This window comes from Medicago sativa, chromosome 1 (genome assembly GCF_051527215.1).
Source record: "Medicago sativa cultivar Bolivia chromosome 1, Bolivia_mono, whole genome shotgun sequence".
Classification (NCBI taxonomy): Eukaryota; Viridiplantae; Streptophyta; class Magnoliopsida; order Fabales; family Fabaceae; genus Medicago; species Medicago sativa.
In genome coordinates this window covers 89,822,033-89,838,092 of record NC_140749.1, presented here as the reverse complement: position 1 = coordinate 89,838,092, position 16,060 = coordinate 89,822,033, and the positions used below count along the sequence as shown (strand labels likewise).

At 37.5% G+C, this 16,060-nt stretch overlaps 1 protein-coding gene and 1 pseudogene across 2 annotated transcripts; both read right to left on the bottom strand.

Moving 5' to 3' along the window:
* Positions 1-6,568: 6,568 nt before the first annotated feature.
* Positions 6,569-9,064, bottom strand: LOC146958944 (uncharacterized). The gene has a single exon (XM_085752807.1). The coding sequence runs from the start codon at positions 9,062-9,064 to the stop codon at positions 6,569-6,571; it is 2,496 nt and encodes an 831-aa protein (XP_085608933.1).
* A 764-nt stretch (positions 9,065-9,828) lies between these two features.
* On the bottom strand, positions 9,829-15,996 carry LOC146958943 (exonuclease V, chloroplastic pseudogene; annotated as a pseudogene). Its single transcript, XR_015024762.1, has 2 exons — positions 12,571-15,996; positions 9,829-11,906 (listed from the first exon to the last, which is right to left on the bottom strand). The product of XR_015024762.1 is annotated as an exonuclease V, chloroplastic pseudogene (transcript).
* Between the last annotated feature and the right edge of the window lie 64 nt (positions 15,997-16,060).

The window sequence follows — 16,060 nt, the reverse complement described above, 5'->3', positions numbered from 1 at the left end:
TTCTAAAAAAAATTTCTAAAAAAATCAACATAAACATGCAAACATCTAAACATTTAAGCAACACAAGTCATTTACATCCTAACATTGTATGATTTCCTAGTTAAAACACCAAAATTTAAACAAACTCTAAATCTAAAAAATTTCTAATTTAAGAGAAAAAATCTAACATGCAAACATAAAAGGTTAATGGTGTTTGATCATGAGAACTTACTTGTTATTGGAGTGTTGTTTGATTTGAACTTGAAGGAATTTTGGAGTTGGGTGATTTGAGAGAGATTTTTGAGATTCTAGATGAGAAATGAGGAAATGAGGTGGTCTGCATGCTTAAGACAACACGCCACGTGAGTTAACTAACGTAGCGTTAGTTAACTTGCGCAGAAATTAACACTTGCGCAAGTTAACTTGCGCAAGGGCGTTTTTGGTACGCTTACAGGGTGCGAGCAAAACGTGCTGGGTGGAGAGCAAAATTCCAATAACAATGGCATTAACACAGCCGCCGCTCTACTGCTTTTCTCTTTTGCTTCTTTCTTCAACACTTCTCTTCATCTTTTTTCCTTTCTTACTTGAAGATTCCATGATTTTTGCATATGTTTTCTTCTTCTTTACCACTTGTACTCTGCTTGTGATTGAGGGATTTAATTTCAATTTATTGTTTTAGTTCATTGTCTTCCTATATGAAAAAAATGTTGAAAAAAATTAGCTTGGGCTGGTGTGGCACTTGCCACACCAGGACCTGTTCAGGTCCGCCCTTGGTCCCAACTAAAAAGAATTGGGATGAATTAGTCATTCTATGCCTTGCATAGGACCTTAAACAGAATGTAAGACAACTCTAAATTCAGATTGATTCTTGCCAAACGTATAAAATTCACATTATTCCTTAAAAAAAACTTCAAATGAAAGTCTGAACAATGTAAGGAAAAAAACGAAGTACCCCAATGCATAAATATTATTCCCTCTAATTTTTAGTGTAAGTGAAATTTAACTATTTAGATTTATGTATTAAATAATGTATTTATTCTTTAATATAGACTAAATACATCATTTACTAAATAAATCTTAAAAATTGATTTTTTCTTCTTATAAGAGGTACTTGAAAGTCTGAACAATTCCACTCCAACTCACATCACAGTCCACGAGAATGTAAATGTGTACAATGCAAGACCACTTTCTCTTGTTTTTATCACTCTTTTAAGTCTTCACAAATGGGGCAACAATAGTCACTTAATAACGGGGACGGATCAAAACATTTGATGCATGTAAGGCTAAAATCTGATTAGGTTGCTAACATTTATATTTGCTACCGATAAAAGCAAAACCAACTTCAAAAAATATGTCGCACTTATTTGTTTTTACAAATTTTGCACAAGGTTGTTGACTTGTTGGTCTTATTCTTAACATATTGTGTTTTTTTTTTTAGGGAAACATATTGTGTTTTATTTATAAGGGGTAATAATTATTTGGGTAGTGTTAACTTGTGCCCTTAGGGTAAGGGCACAAGTTAAGAATCTAAAAATGGAATTAAATCATAAATTTTGTCTTGAAAAGATAAGATTTTAAATTAAAATATTGAATGCACAATTTTCAACAAAATGTGTCTATCTTTGGTTTCTTAACTTGTGCCTTGAGGGCTCAAGTTAGAATTTCCCTAATTATTTTGGTCTTGAATGTGTAAGAAGTAATCATAATAGTCCCTCAACGTATCAAAATTTTAAAATAGTCATTGATTGTGCATTTTGCTAGTCAAAATAGTTTCTAACATTAAAATAATTTGTTAATATTGTCATATTAGTCTTTTAATATACTTATTTATTGTCACTTCAGAGCTATTTTGACTAACAAAGTGCAAAATCAGATACTATTTTAAAATTTTAGTATATTAAAAGACTATTATGACTATCCGTTACATATTCAGGAACCAAAATAATTATTACCCTATTTATAATAATAAAAAAACAAGGAAGTTGGATGTGGGGCTTTAGCCCCCACATATCCCCTTAATGCATCCGTCCCTGTTTAATTAGCCACTTTAGTCTCTGAATAGGAAATGAGTCGTCAATTTAGTCCCTGAATACAGATAAATTGCAAAATAGTCCCTGAATGTAGACTCTTTTAGTCAATTTAGTCCCTGAATGCAGACTCCGTTAGTCAATTTAGTCCCTGAATGTTAGACTCCGTTAGTCAATTTAGTCCCTAAAATTAACCAACAAAGTCTACATTCAGGGACTCTTTTGCAATTTCTCTGCATTCATGGACTAAAGTGACTACTCATTGCCTATCGAGGGACTAAAATGACTAATTCCCCATAAAAATATTACTGTTTTCCCCTATCTTTATACCATCGACTCTTACTCCAATAGTCCAATTCATTCGTTCTCATTTTTTATTCGGCATGCCGTTGTTATAAGCTTCTTTAATGAACATAAAGCTTGCTTATATGTCCCTGAACTCAAACCAAGAGCTAACTGTAGGCAAAAACCAAGAGCTTGCTTATACAAATAATGGTCAGAGTCGTAATTTTTGTGTTTGCTAATCTGTGCAAAATAGTAGACTAGGTAGCAAATTAAATATATATTTTTCTGAAGAAGTAGAAGATATATATAGGATCAAATTACCCAACAACTTTATTTTTTATAGACTTTCTATAGGTATATATATTTTTAGACAAATTCGATTGGTGTACTTTTTTTTTGAACAAACAAAAATGATATATATTAACAACGGTGATTTACCCCGCACAAGGCGTGCAAGGGAGAATCACGAAAGAGTATGTACAAAAATGGTGCTGAATAGATCAAAGCACAAACCAAAAGGACAAAACAGATGAATAAATTACAATTATAAGTGGACGCCCATACAAAGGAGCGGTGTATTCCACCAGTCATGATGGCTGTAAATAAATGATGCCTGATTCGATCGCAGCCACATGAAAGATGTCAGTTTAACCTTTTCAATGAGAATGGAAAGAACAGATACCTTATTGTTGAACACACGATCATTCCTTTCCTTCCAAATAATCCAAACAGAGGTAAACCAAATGACTTTAAAATACAAATGTGTGGATCGAGGCAAACCCGGCATATTAGTGAATTGAAAGAAGTGTTGAGGAAGATCAGCAGGTGGAACCGAGGAGATACCCAACCAAAGCCAAACATGAGACCATAAAGACCCAAAAACATTGCAATCCAAAAATAAATGTGTTGCTGTTTCACTACTCCCGCAATCGGACACGCACAACGCATTATTGTGAGAAAGAACGTTCCGCCGCACCAAATTATCCTTGGTAGGAAGTCTGTTGCGAAGAAGTCGCCAAACGAACACAGACACCTTGGATGGAATATGTTTAAGCCAAATGTCAGCAACCTGATGACTACCCGCCATTTGTCCTGAAGATGTGAGAAAGCGGTAAGCCCCACGCACCGAATATCCATGAATGGGATCTAACAGCCACCTCCAAGTATCCTCACCGGTGACCTGCAAAACAGTGTTCAAAAGTAACATGGAACACTCCCTCACACACTCCTCCTCCCACGCCAGTAAACGACGACGCCACAACCTCTCCCTCCCATCAACCGCCCCAATTAAGCTCCTCATCATCTCCACAGAACAATCTTTATACACTGACAAGTCAAAAATGCGGGGAAATTTTAATTTTAAAGGAATGTCCCCCACCCAAATATCATGCCAGAAAAAAGTTTTCCTTCCGTCACCAATAACCCTCCTAATGTTATTATCAAACCAATTGCCTATCCCCTCACCTAACCCTTCACGCAGCCTACACAAAGACCGCCACCAAACCGAGCACACTCTACCTCCCTCTTTCAACCGACCACCCTCCTCACCGTATCAGGCTTTCAAAACACGGTACCATAATCCTTCCTTATCAACCAGCATCCTCCAACACCATTTACCCAATAAAGATACATTAAAAGCTCCAACCCTTTTAACCCCCAACCCTCCTTCCTCCTTTGGAGTACAAACCGACTCCCATTTAGTCCAAGCAATTTTCCTAAAATCCTCACCGCCCCCCCAAAAAAAATTTTTAAAAATAGATTCGATAGAAGAAATTATACCTGTAGGGGCCTTGAAAAAGGAAAGAAAGTAAACCGGAAGAGACGACAGGACTGATTTCAGAAGGACCAGGCGACCGCCGAAAGATAGAAACTGATGGTTCCACGACGACAGGCGAGAGACAATACGATCAATCACAGGTTTCCAAAAAGAATGTTTCCGAGAATCCCCTCCAATAGGCAGCCCCAAATAAACAAAAGGAATGTTACCCCTTCGACAATTCATCAACACCGCCGCCTCTGACAACCAAGAAGCAGGAATATTAACTCCCGTCAACATACTTTTATGGAAGTTTACTTTAAGCCCCGAAAGCTCCTCAAATAAAAGTAACACCGACCTCATAGTGCGCACATTCAACCAACTCTTTTCTCCTATAATTAAAGTGTCGTCCGCGAATTGAAGATGTGTCAACCGAACCTCACCACCATTACCAACTCCATACCCTGAGAAAAGTTGCGCACCTACCACCGCATTCATTAACAAATTAAAGCCCTCGGCAGCCAACAAAAACAAAAAAGGCGACAAGGGGTCACCTTGACGAAGACCCCGTTCCAAAGGAAACTCATCCGTCGGACATCCATTTACTAAAACAGACGCTTTTGCTGTTCCAACACATTCAAAAATCCACTTTCTCCAAATTTTTGGGAAATTCATATTGGCCATAACAGAATCCAGGTAATTGAGATCAACAGAGTCATACGCTTTTTCGAAGTCAACTTTAAACAGAAGCAACTCTTTGTTTAAACGTCTAGCTTCATCCACCGCTTCATTAGCAATTAGAATACCGTCCAATATCTGTTTCCCTTTGACGAATGCTGACTGAGACTCAGATACGACACTTCCAATCACTACCCGAAGTCTATTAGCCAGAACCTTAGCAAGGACCTTGTACAAACTTCCAACCAGAGAAATGGGTCGAAAATCGTTCAACCGTTGCGGACTGCTCACCTTTGGAATTAAAGCTATAAAGGTTGAGTTTAAACCTTTAGTCAGCTTGCCATTACGATGAAACTCCACCATAAACCGAAGCAAATCATCCTTTAATAGATTCCAAAATTCCTTTATAAAACCAAAAGTGACACCATCAGGACCTGGACTCTTATAACTGTCACAATCCCATATTGCTTGTTTCACTTCCTCCAAAGAAAACGGTTTAGTTAAAATTCCATTCTCAGCACAAGAAAGCTTTCGAAAATTTAGCCCCCCAATACTAGGCCGATCTGCACCCCTTTTTTTAAAGTGACTTGAAAAATGATGGAACACAGTCGCTCTAATATTATGCACTCCTTCAACGATACCACCATCGACAGACACCATATTAATAGCATTCTGACGTCGTCGATTAGACATATAATTGTGGAAAAACTTCGAATTAGCATCCCCCTCCTTCAACCAATTCAAACGAGATTTCTGCCAATTCATACTAGTTTGCAAACGAGCCAAGGAGTGTAAAGATAATGATAATTCACGAAGTTCAGAAACCTCATCAGCCTGGAGCACTTCATTTTCAGCTTTAACATCAAGATCGGACATTTTATCTTTTATGTCTAAAATTCGTCCTTCCAAATTCTGAACATGTTGCGAGTGCCACTCCTTCAAACTTGCCTTAATCCATTTCAACTTCTGTTGTAACACAAAGCCGCCATACCCTTGACAACGAAAAGTAGACCATTTTTCGCGGACAAAATCTGCATAACCAGGCAATTCAGACCAACACTTTAACATTCTCAACGGTCGAGGCCCCCAATTGGACGCATCAACATGTAACATTACCGGCACGTGATCAGATAGACCTCTTTGGTGAGCAACTTGAATACTATTTGGCCATTTTTGACACCACTTGTTTGACAGTAGAAAGCGATCCAGTCTACTCATAGATATTCCATCCCCCCGATACCAAGTAAACAATCGACCACAGATAGGCAAGTCAATTAAGAAACTATCATGAATGAATTTATTAAACACATCCACATCCGCTTGTCGAAAGACCACAGCCCTGCCTTTCCTTTCTTCACAACCTCTAACCGAGTTAAAGTCTCCACAGACACAAATGCACAGGTCACCATTATTAACAACTCGCGCAGACAGACACTCCCACAAATTTTTTTTTGCCTCCAAGTCGCATGGAGCGTACACATTGAAAATAATAAATTCTTCACCTGTAAGAATAACCTTACCCTTGATAGCCAGAACATGGTTGAAACTGAAGGAACTCCACACTTCAATCTGGGACGCATCCCACACCGTGACCAAGCCCCCAGACGCCCCAACAGATGGTTTAAAAGAAAAATTATACGTCCCTTCTCCCCACAAAGACTTGACCAGCTGATCATTCATCATTTCCAGCTTAGTCTCTTGTATACATAGTACCATAGGACGCTTCTCATAAACTAATCTTCGAATTTCCGCCCTCTTCTCACCCCCTCCTAACCCCCTCGCATTATAAGTAATGACCTTCATTGGAACCTCTCGCCCCCCACCCACCAAACCACCACCAACCTCAAGCCTCACCCCCAACTCCCTCTGTCCCCAACCCACTCATCTCACCTCCTCCTGCTGCCCTCAATTTTTTCCTCCCCTCCCTCGAGAGCAAGTTAAAGCTGTTTGTGGTATCACAATTAAACTCCACCCCCACTATTTTACCCAAGTCCCGAACCTCCTTCTGAACCCTGTCTGCTTTGCCATTGAGAATCAACCAATTCTCCCAGTCATTATTATTAACGGAAGAATTTGAATTTTTTGAAGAATCCGAAGTTGAACCTATTGCTGGCTTAGATTTTTGCTGCACACCACTGACCTTCTTCTTGCGGTTTCGTTTCTTTAAGATTCGAATAATCTGTTTACGATCATTAGCCGGCATACGAGCTATTTTCTTCATAAAACCAACTGACTGCAAAACAACTCCACGCTTACTAGATGATGACTTCTTCGAAGATGAATTTGAGTTGCTTAAAGTTGTCTTTACTATTTTATCTTTCCCACTGGCCGACTTGCAAGAAGAAGAGAACACAACACCTCCTTCTGAGATAGTTTTCTGAGCATCCATCCAATCAATACTCCAAGGTCCTTGCTTGTGATTACCTTGCGCCTTTTCTACATTATCCAGCTGCTCACCTTTCAAAGAAGCATGGCCTAAACTTGCTGGCTGCGTTACTGGTTGCAGAACAGGAGACAAGCTAACTGTAAAAAATTCTTTGTGATTATCCTTGACTTCATTTGTATGCGGTTCAGTTGACTGATGCTGTGTAATAATTTTATTCTCATGTTGTCGCCATTCATCCCGCAAATCATTAACTAGATCATCCAATTCCCATTCGCCTTGAACTTCATCCATACCAGACAGATTATTAAAATGCGGTGCTGCCTCCTTTAAAGTATCAGTTTCCGCTTCCGACATAAATGCATCCTCACCTAAATTACATCCCCATTCCTCCACAATCTTGATAGCATAAACAGTCCCATCTATGACAAATTTTGATGTCTTGTTCACTATCTCAATATCTGGAGTCGCAATAAGAATACGAGCGAAATCAAGTCTCACTTTATCTGCAGTACAGTCATCGACGAAAAGAAATCTGCCCAAACCGGATACACAAAGCCGAAAGAAAACATCATTCCATGCATGCATAGGAATTCCATAAACACGCAGCCATGCTCCACGTTCATACCGAACCGATGCCTCAGACCATATTTGAAAATTTGAGAATAGCATCCCAAAAAAATCTTGTGCCCTTGAAAACAATTTCGAAAAGTCCTCATCGTCGGTGCAATGTAAAAAAACTCGGTCGCCCCCCAACGGAGTAACAACCACATTAAGAAACCCGGCATCTTCAATACGTTGTTGGAAAGATAATGCTGAGTCCCCCGCCTTCACTTGTGCAACCATGCCTGAACGTGCCCATGCTCTATCTTCCAAGCTAGACTTGTAAACTGGAATAAACTGTGATGGCTGTATGACTTTTGAAGCAAGTACAGACACACCAGCTGTTGAATTCTTCTCTAACCGATGCTTCCCCTCCAATACTCCCTCTCCCGCAACCAAAAACTTCTTCTCTGTAACATTATTGGCCTGCTCCCTCACCAAACCCATTCCATCACCAAGATCCTCACCCAGCCGAACCTTCTTCTTCCTTTCCAAACCCACCACCGGCACTTCGACCGACCCAACAGTTACCATCCTTTCTTCATCCCGCTTTACCACTGCCACAGCGCCCTTCCTCTGTAGATTAACACCCTCGTCCTCTCTAGACACTGCCGCACCAGTCATCACACCCTCCTTCCTCACAACAATATTTGGATTAACAACATACGCATCATTATGTGCAAACCTATCAAACCTCGCCTCTTTTGCCCAGACACGATAATCTCCCACCCAAACATTGTTCAAAGCTTGTTTCAATTTAATCTTATTTTTCACATGAACAAACCTGACAAACCCAAATTCCTGACCTCGAGCATTCCTATGTCGCGCCACATATAAATCAGATAAAATCCCACAGACTTCAAAAGCTTGACGTAAACGAAACAGTGGTATATTCTCCGGGAAATTAGTAACATAAAAAGAAGCTTTATACCCGGTTATAATGTCAGACAAAGCCACCTCTGTTGAATGCCATTCTGCAGATACCACTCGACCTCCCACAAAGCTGGACTTGTTGCCATCATTCCTAACCCTAGCCTCCTTCTGCTGCCTATCGAAGAAACCTTCCTTGAAACCCCTGTCAGAGCCCTGAAACTGATGTTGACCTATACCTGTCGACGCTCCTCGATACCCGTCTGATCCTCTTGACCAATCCCGTCGTCGTTGATCCAGTTCCGTCGCTTTCCGCTTCCGAGACCGCACCACAGACCAATCTCCCCTATCCCCCCCAATTTCTGCCACCCCGGCTGGACCCCTATCCCCCCCATGATGACGCTTTGCCGGAGAAAAGCTCCGACGCGGTTGCCCATAGCTATTCCATGGATTCCCGCCTCTCCTACGCTCAAAGTCTCTCATGTCTCTCATGTCTCTCCTACGCTCCGACGCGATTGGTGTACTTGAATGGGTAATTTGGAGATTTTATTTTTTGTTAAATTGTATGGAGATGATTATTTGATTAAAATATAAATTTATTTTTAATACTATTTAGATGTCATTCCCAGTTTTTTGCAAGTTGTGTCTTATTTCGGTTTTTTTATTCCATGTTGAAGGAAATAAGATTTTAGCAATAATATATTTTAGTCCGATTTGTTTCATTCCGTCTAATTTCCAAACACTCCAACAATGGAATGGAGTCTCTGCACCATTTCGCTCTGCTATGCTTTGTGTACCATCAATCCAAATAGAACCTTAGTATTATCTTTTAATTTGAAGGGAAAAAATAAAAAATAAAAAAAATCATATATCAATACGAATACATTAAACTTCAATTTTGACGGTTTTTTTTTTTTTTTTTTGAGAGAACACACCAATTATCATATATTAACGTGATAACATCAATACATTACCACTAGGCTACCTGACCAAAAAAAAAAACATCAATACATTAAACTTCAATTTTCGTAAGGGAAAAGAAAATATAGTGGGGTATTTTTGTTCCTAATGAAAAATACAGGGATACACCCCAGTTACTGGGCTACAATTACCAATACCCCTCTCTATGTCCAGTATAGTCCAAGCCAAATTTTCCATGTGGTTGACTGTGTAAGAATTAATTTTAAATTGTTAGAAGGACAGTAACAAAAATATTACTGAATTATGAATAATACTGGACATTGCAATGATAGAGAATCAACATACTTTCTAGTGTAATCTTATGGATAGAATCAACATACTTCATGACTAAATCTTGACACAATTGCTCTGCTTAATAACTCACTAGAAGCATTATAAATTTTTTATACATTAAAACAAATACAATCAAAGAGCCCCTCCAACCGCGCGGATAGCAAATGAGTATTATCTCTCTGTGTCTGTGGATATCCATTGACATCCTAACCATTCCAGCAGAAACCATAACAGAACTTATTGAACACTTCAACAGTCACTTGAGTCATCATACTCTGAAAGGGTTTCTGTGCTCTCAGAATCACCAATGTAAGCAGGGCACTGGGAAGTAAAATCACAAAATCCACATTTCCATTGATCTTCCTCATCAACATAACTGGCTTCTCTCTTTCCAAGCCAAAACTCAAGACAATTCCTAATTTCATTCTTTATCCACCTACCATCATACACAAATTTTTCTTCTTCCAACAGTGAGTGATCCCTCTGAGATTCGTATCTCAACACTAGCTTATCATTAGCACGGGGCAGCATCTTACACATATTTTGGTAACAAACCACCACATCAGCAAGTGTCAATGCTGAGATTCCAGAATCAACACACGCTGTTCGTAGATCTTTACATAAATTACGTCGAGGATTTAACTCGAAATATTCAAACAATCTTTCAGAAGGGAAGTCACGAACAACTAAATTGTCCCACAAATACTTGTAACACATTAGTTGAATCCTCCCGTTTCTTTTTTGTGATTCTGCAGGAACTGTATCTCGGTAACGAGTCTTAGTTTCAACTAGCATCGGATTATGATCTTTTTTTGCCTTAGGCATCCGAATTTCATCAATTTTCCCCACCATCCAAATACCTTGTGCAAAATCAAAGCTTATTATAGGAAGCTCGCGAGTTAGTCCTTCAAACAACAGTTGATTCACACCATTGATGAAATTAACAAGTTTCAATGCCATATAGTCTTCAGATGACTTCACATTCACTTCCACTGGTTCCAGAACCTCTTGTTCAAGCTGAAAATGCCGATCTATACCAGCTTTCATCGCTTTACTCTTCCAACTTCCTCCTCCATAAACAAAGGCCAAATCCGGTTTGGCTTCATGGTTCTTCCATTCTTCAAAGAAGAGCGAAAATTCCATTTGCTTGTCACACCACTCTGTTTTGGTGATATCGGTGACAAACAAGCCCCTCTTGCTCCTAAACCGGTGCAGTAACGTGTTATCTGCTCTGGACTTCTTCTTCTTAGCACTTAAAAAACTGCCAATGTCTTCTATGTCGGGTTCGGAACACGAGAATAACCTTCTCTTGGCTCGCACTGGAACTGACTGAAAGGATGAGCCGATTTTGCGACTCCAAGAGGCTGATATTGGTGAATGTATAGCAGGAACAGCAGCAGCAGGAGTGACAGGAGAACAGGCTGCAGAAGCTAAAGCAGCATCAATGGAAGCCATCTCATCATCACTTATGATCTCAACTGGAATTTTGTAGGATGTTTCTGCCATTCTGGTAGCTGATCCAGCTAGTTTTAGAATTGGGGTTGGAGTATCTTATTACGTCTGCACCAGCTCATATATAGAGGGTTAATTTTGTAACGTATTGAAATTTTATCAAAGGGAGCTAGTAAGAATTTGAAGTCTTAACCAGCAAGAAAATAAAGCCGTCAGGAGAAAAGAAAGAATCTCAGTACATGCACTAGGCTTCAAAGAAAGTAGAAAACACAAAAGAAAAAGCATAAAAAATAGAAAAACAAAGCAAGTTTTATGGTGGACACCTTAATGGGGGCCACAATCGATAAGAGGGAAATAACGTTAACAGAAGAATAGAGATACAAACAGGAAAGAAAATATGTGTTTCACACTTAGAGACTGTTTGTTGAACACGTCACCTCCAACTCCAGCATTTTTATCTTTCTAACAATTTTTGCTGTTGAGATTTTTTTTCGCTCGCTATTTCTTACTTTTAGCTTGGATTTCATTACTTCTTGGATACTTACAAGCTTGGAACTGAGTATCATTTATCCTTTACTCTTTCTCCAGAACAGTGTCAACTTTCATAAAATGCTTTTTACTGCAAGACAGAATATAGTAAAGGAAGTCATGCACTAGTTGCTACCAAGTCACTAGATGAAACAAACAATGGCCCAAAAATACCCTCACTGTTATGCTATCTATTTAACCATGTACCTCACAAATTTAATGCACATAAAAAGAAACCTTTTAAAACATGTTTGAGTGAAAAATAGTAACTGTGAAACCTGATAAAAACATTAAACAAACGTTTTGGAGACAGAAATGACATGTGTCTACTGGGCCATATTTTAGTAATAGATTGATACAACAATCATGACGAGACAGTATATAATTCCGAAAAACGTGACAGAGTCAAGTCAACGCGGTTTAACTTGAATTTTTCTGCAGCAGTAACAACATAATCTCTAAAACACACTCATCTATTGGTTGAAATTGCTATGGCATGTGGGTACTACAAAATCTATGTAGAACCCAAATAATATAGTGGAATCTAGATTAATTTCAAGCAAAAGAAGAGACTGTGTTAGAGAGTATATTTGTAGCCACTCTTCATTTAATTTATTAGTTCAACTCTAGAATTCAAGGACCTTATGGGCTAATCTTTGAGAATTGGATGAACTATGAAGTCACTCTTAATGCCTCCTATCTTATTCTGCCAAAAAAAAAAAAAAAAACTTCAAAAAAAAAAAAAATCAACATACCTTAGCCTTAACTTGCACCCATTCCAGGAAAATTCCCAACAATTGTTTGAACATGGCTGATGACTATACCAGTTTGCCTATGGTCAAGCACACTGATGAAGATTCAACAACAAAAAATCTCAACTTCCAGTTGGAGACTGCTAATTTGGAAAAGGACAGTCCATATCATTGAATTAACAAGTTTTACCATAAAGTGTATATTCACATGGGGAATATGTAAGCTATTACATTCAATTTTCCATACAACCCACAACAGTATGAAATCAATTTAGTGTTCAATTTTGCATTAGCTTCGAGTAAAAATACATTGATCCTTAGGGGCGGGCAAGGAACTCCCGAAGGAATTGAGAACAATCTTGAACTCAAACAAAATAATTCCACACACTAGCAAGGTTCCATCAAAAAGAGACACAAGTTCATTAACTTTGATACTAACATGATTTTAATTTTTTTAAGTATACAAAAATTAACAGTAAGCAAGTTTTGCAGCTTACTTACTAATGCATCAGTTAAGTGGGTCACAGGCAAACGAACATCTCTAAAGAATCAGAACTGAACACTCCTGCCACCTAACCCATAGTAAACATCAATAGCAAACAAAAACAACAACCTTACAATTTATAATTGTCACCGATCCAATAGTAGCCTTGGTGTTAATCGCGGATAGCGGAATGTTAAAATTCTGCTATGCAACAGGGCTATGACGCTACTATAAATGTTATTTGACAATATTTCATACTAAGAGCATATCAGAACAATTGAGGTTTGTCTAAATTCCACTGTGTTACAATGGTATATAGCCGTTATTTAACAACACTGAATATTTAGAAGGCATTCATCAAAAGAAGGAACAATCTGTAAGTGTCAGTAACAAGAATTAGAGTGTATAAATATTGAACATGAAACGAAAATTTCCCCAATGTTACATTAATGGAGTATGGTTCAGTCATTCATTATCGATTACAAAATAAAAAATTTACATCATGTATTTGCACATCATACATACACAGAAGGTATCTTTTGCTATAGGGTGCATATAGATTCAAGAAATCACAGACAAATAGCCCTGACTAGATAAGATCTACCTGCTAAACAGTACTACAATTAAAACAAGACCAGCTCTCAATCTAATTATAGCTTGGCCCGAATCCTTTCAATCCTTTGAAAGAATGCTCAATTTTAACATCTCGGTATGGGAACAATCCAATACTTTTTTTACAGGAAATAATCTAATACCTTATACTGCACCCTTGGATTACTTTACAGTTGGCACTATAGCCTTTTCAAATAATAAGTAATTCAGATTCCAGATTTTCATGATGGATAGTTATACTTCATTCATCTATCTGTGTCAAATTGCAGGAAAACATGCATTGTTTCTGGTGAGGAAAATGTCATCCAAATACCAGCTAGCTTGCATTATATTGATGTTCTTCTGATAAAGTAACAAGTGAAATAAACCATTGCAGAATTTGGTCATGTGAATAGAAGTACTACTACATTTACTAACACAGTTGACTTATGAGTTGTGACAAATTTGCATGTGGTCAAACATAGAAAATAGAAATGTTTAAGTATTTTCCCATGTTTAAGCAGAACCAAACAAGGGCATAGTTATTACTTATGTATACAGTTGAGATCTCTTTCTGATAGAGGTTAAAATATAAATTTAAGCAGAGAACATTAAATATAAGACTCGGCAATCAACGAATCTGTTTAAAAGCCAATGAATGGATAATTGTCATCTTCTTCAATAGAGTGACCCCTACAACTAACTGATTGCAAACGTAAGAAACAAACTACATAAAGACAAAGAAAATATAAAATACTCCGTGAAAAACAAAAGAACTTCCAATGTTTGCAAACTATGTTGACAGGAGTATTTCCACTCAGGTTTCAGATATAGAATTCAAAGATTAACCGGGTTATCATATGTCCAAACAGCATTTAAGCTTATGCAATCAACAAAAATGATTTCTAAATTGATACACATTCGATGACACCAGAGAAAGCAGCTTTGCAGCCAAATAATGACCGAGTACCAAATACACAATTCAGTAATAGCAAACCAAATGAAAAAACGAGCAGAATTTGAATTAAACAAAATCAATATGATAAACACCATGAATTCAACAATAAACTGTGTGGGCAACTAGTTCAGTATACCACACAAGAGCCCTTATTTAATTTAAGCTTAATATTCAGCTTAGCAACAAGTCTCAATGTTCTTTCTTCAAGCCCAAATAAAGTCAAAATACAAAAATTAAACTAACAGATAATAAAGATATTTTCTCCAACAATTCAATCCAATCCAATAAGGAGAATATGAAAGTACCCCCAACAAAACAAAATAAAAACAAGAACCAAGTCTTCTAATTGATTCACTAAATAAATATCTAGTAATACACCATATAAAATGTTATAAACCCGTTTCAAATCATCAAAACCTTGACCAATAATTAAACCTAAATTATTCTTCTACTAAACTTAAATTCTGAATTCTCAGCGACTTATTCTTCAGCTTTAACCCAAGTTCACCTGCAACAATAACACTAGTAGCCTTATCCAAAATTACATCACTTGCAACGTTCAAATCACCAATATTCCAAACTAATTATAAATTTTAGACAAATTGCCCTGGTTAGATAAGATCTACCTGCTACACAGTACTAAAAGATGAAGAAAAAAAGACCAGCTTCGAAACCAATTATATTGCTTAATGCGTGATTTCATTCGTCTCATTATGGGAACAATCCAATACTTTTTATTCTGGCAGGGAAGAATCCAATACTTTATGGTTGGCTCTATAGCCTTTTCAAATACTAGTAAGTATTTCAGCTTCCAAATTCTGCAATAATTGCCTTCACTTATACTTTAGCAGAAAAACATCAATAGAGTGTAAGCTAGTTGGTATTTGGATGACAATTTCTCACCAGAAACAATGCATGTTTTCCTACAATTTGAAACAGATAGCTGAAATATAACTGTCCATGAAAGTTTGGAAGCTGAAAATAGAAATTTAGAGGTATTTTCCCATGTTTAAGCAGAACCAAACATGGGAATAGTTATTACTTATTTATACAGTTGAGATATCCTTTTGATGGAGGTTAAAATATAAATGTAATTAGAGAGCATTACTTGAATAAAGACAAATCAAATATAAAAGTCAATGAGTCCTTGTAAAAGTCAATGAATGGATAATTGTCAGCTTCCTCAATAGAGTGACCCCTACAACTAACTAATTGCAAACGTAAGTAACAAACTAAATAAATACAAATCAAATATAAAGAAAGAACTTCCAATATTTGCAAACTATGTTGACAGGAGTATCTCCACTCAGGTTTTAGATGTAGACTTCAAAGATTAACCGGGTTATCATACATCCACACAGCATTTAAGCTTACGTAATTGACAAATGAATTCTGAATTGATCAAACTTTTGATAATACAAGAGAAAACATCTTTTAAGGATAGACAATGACCAAGTACC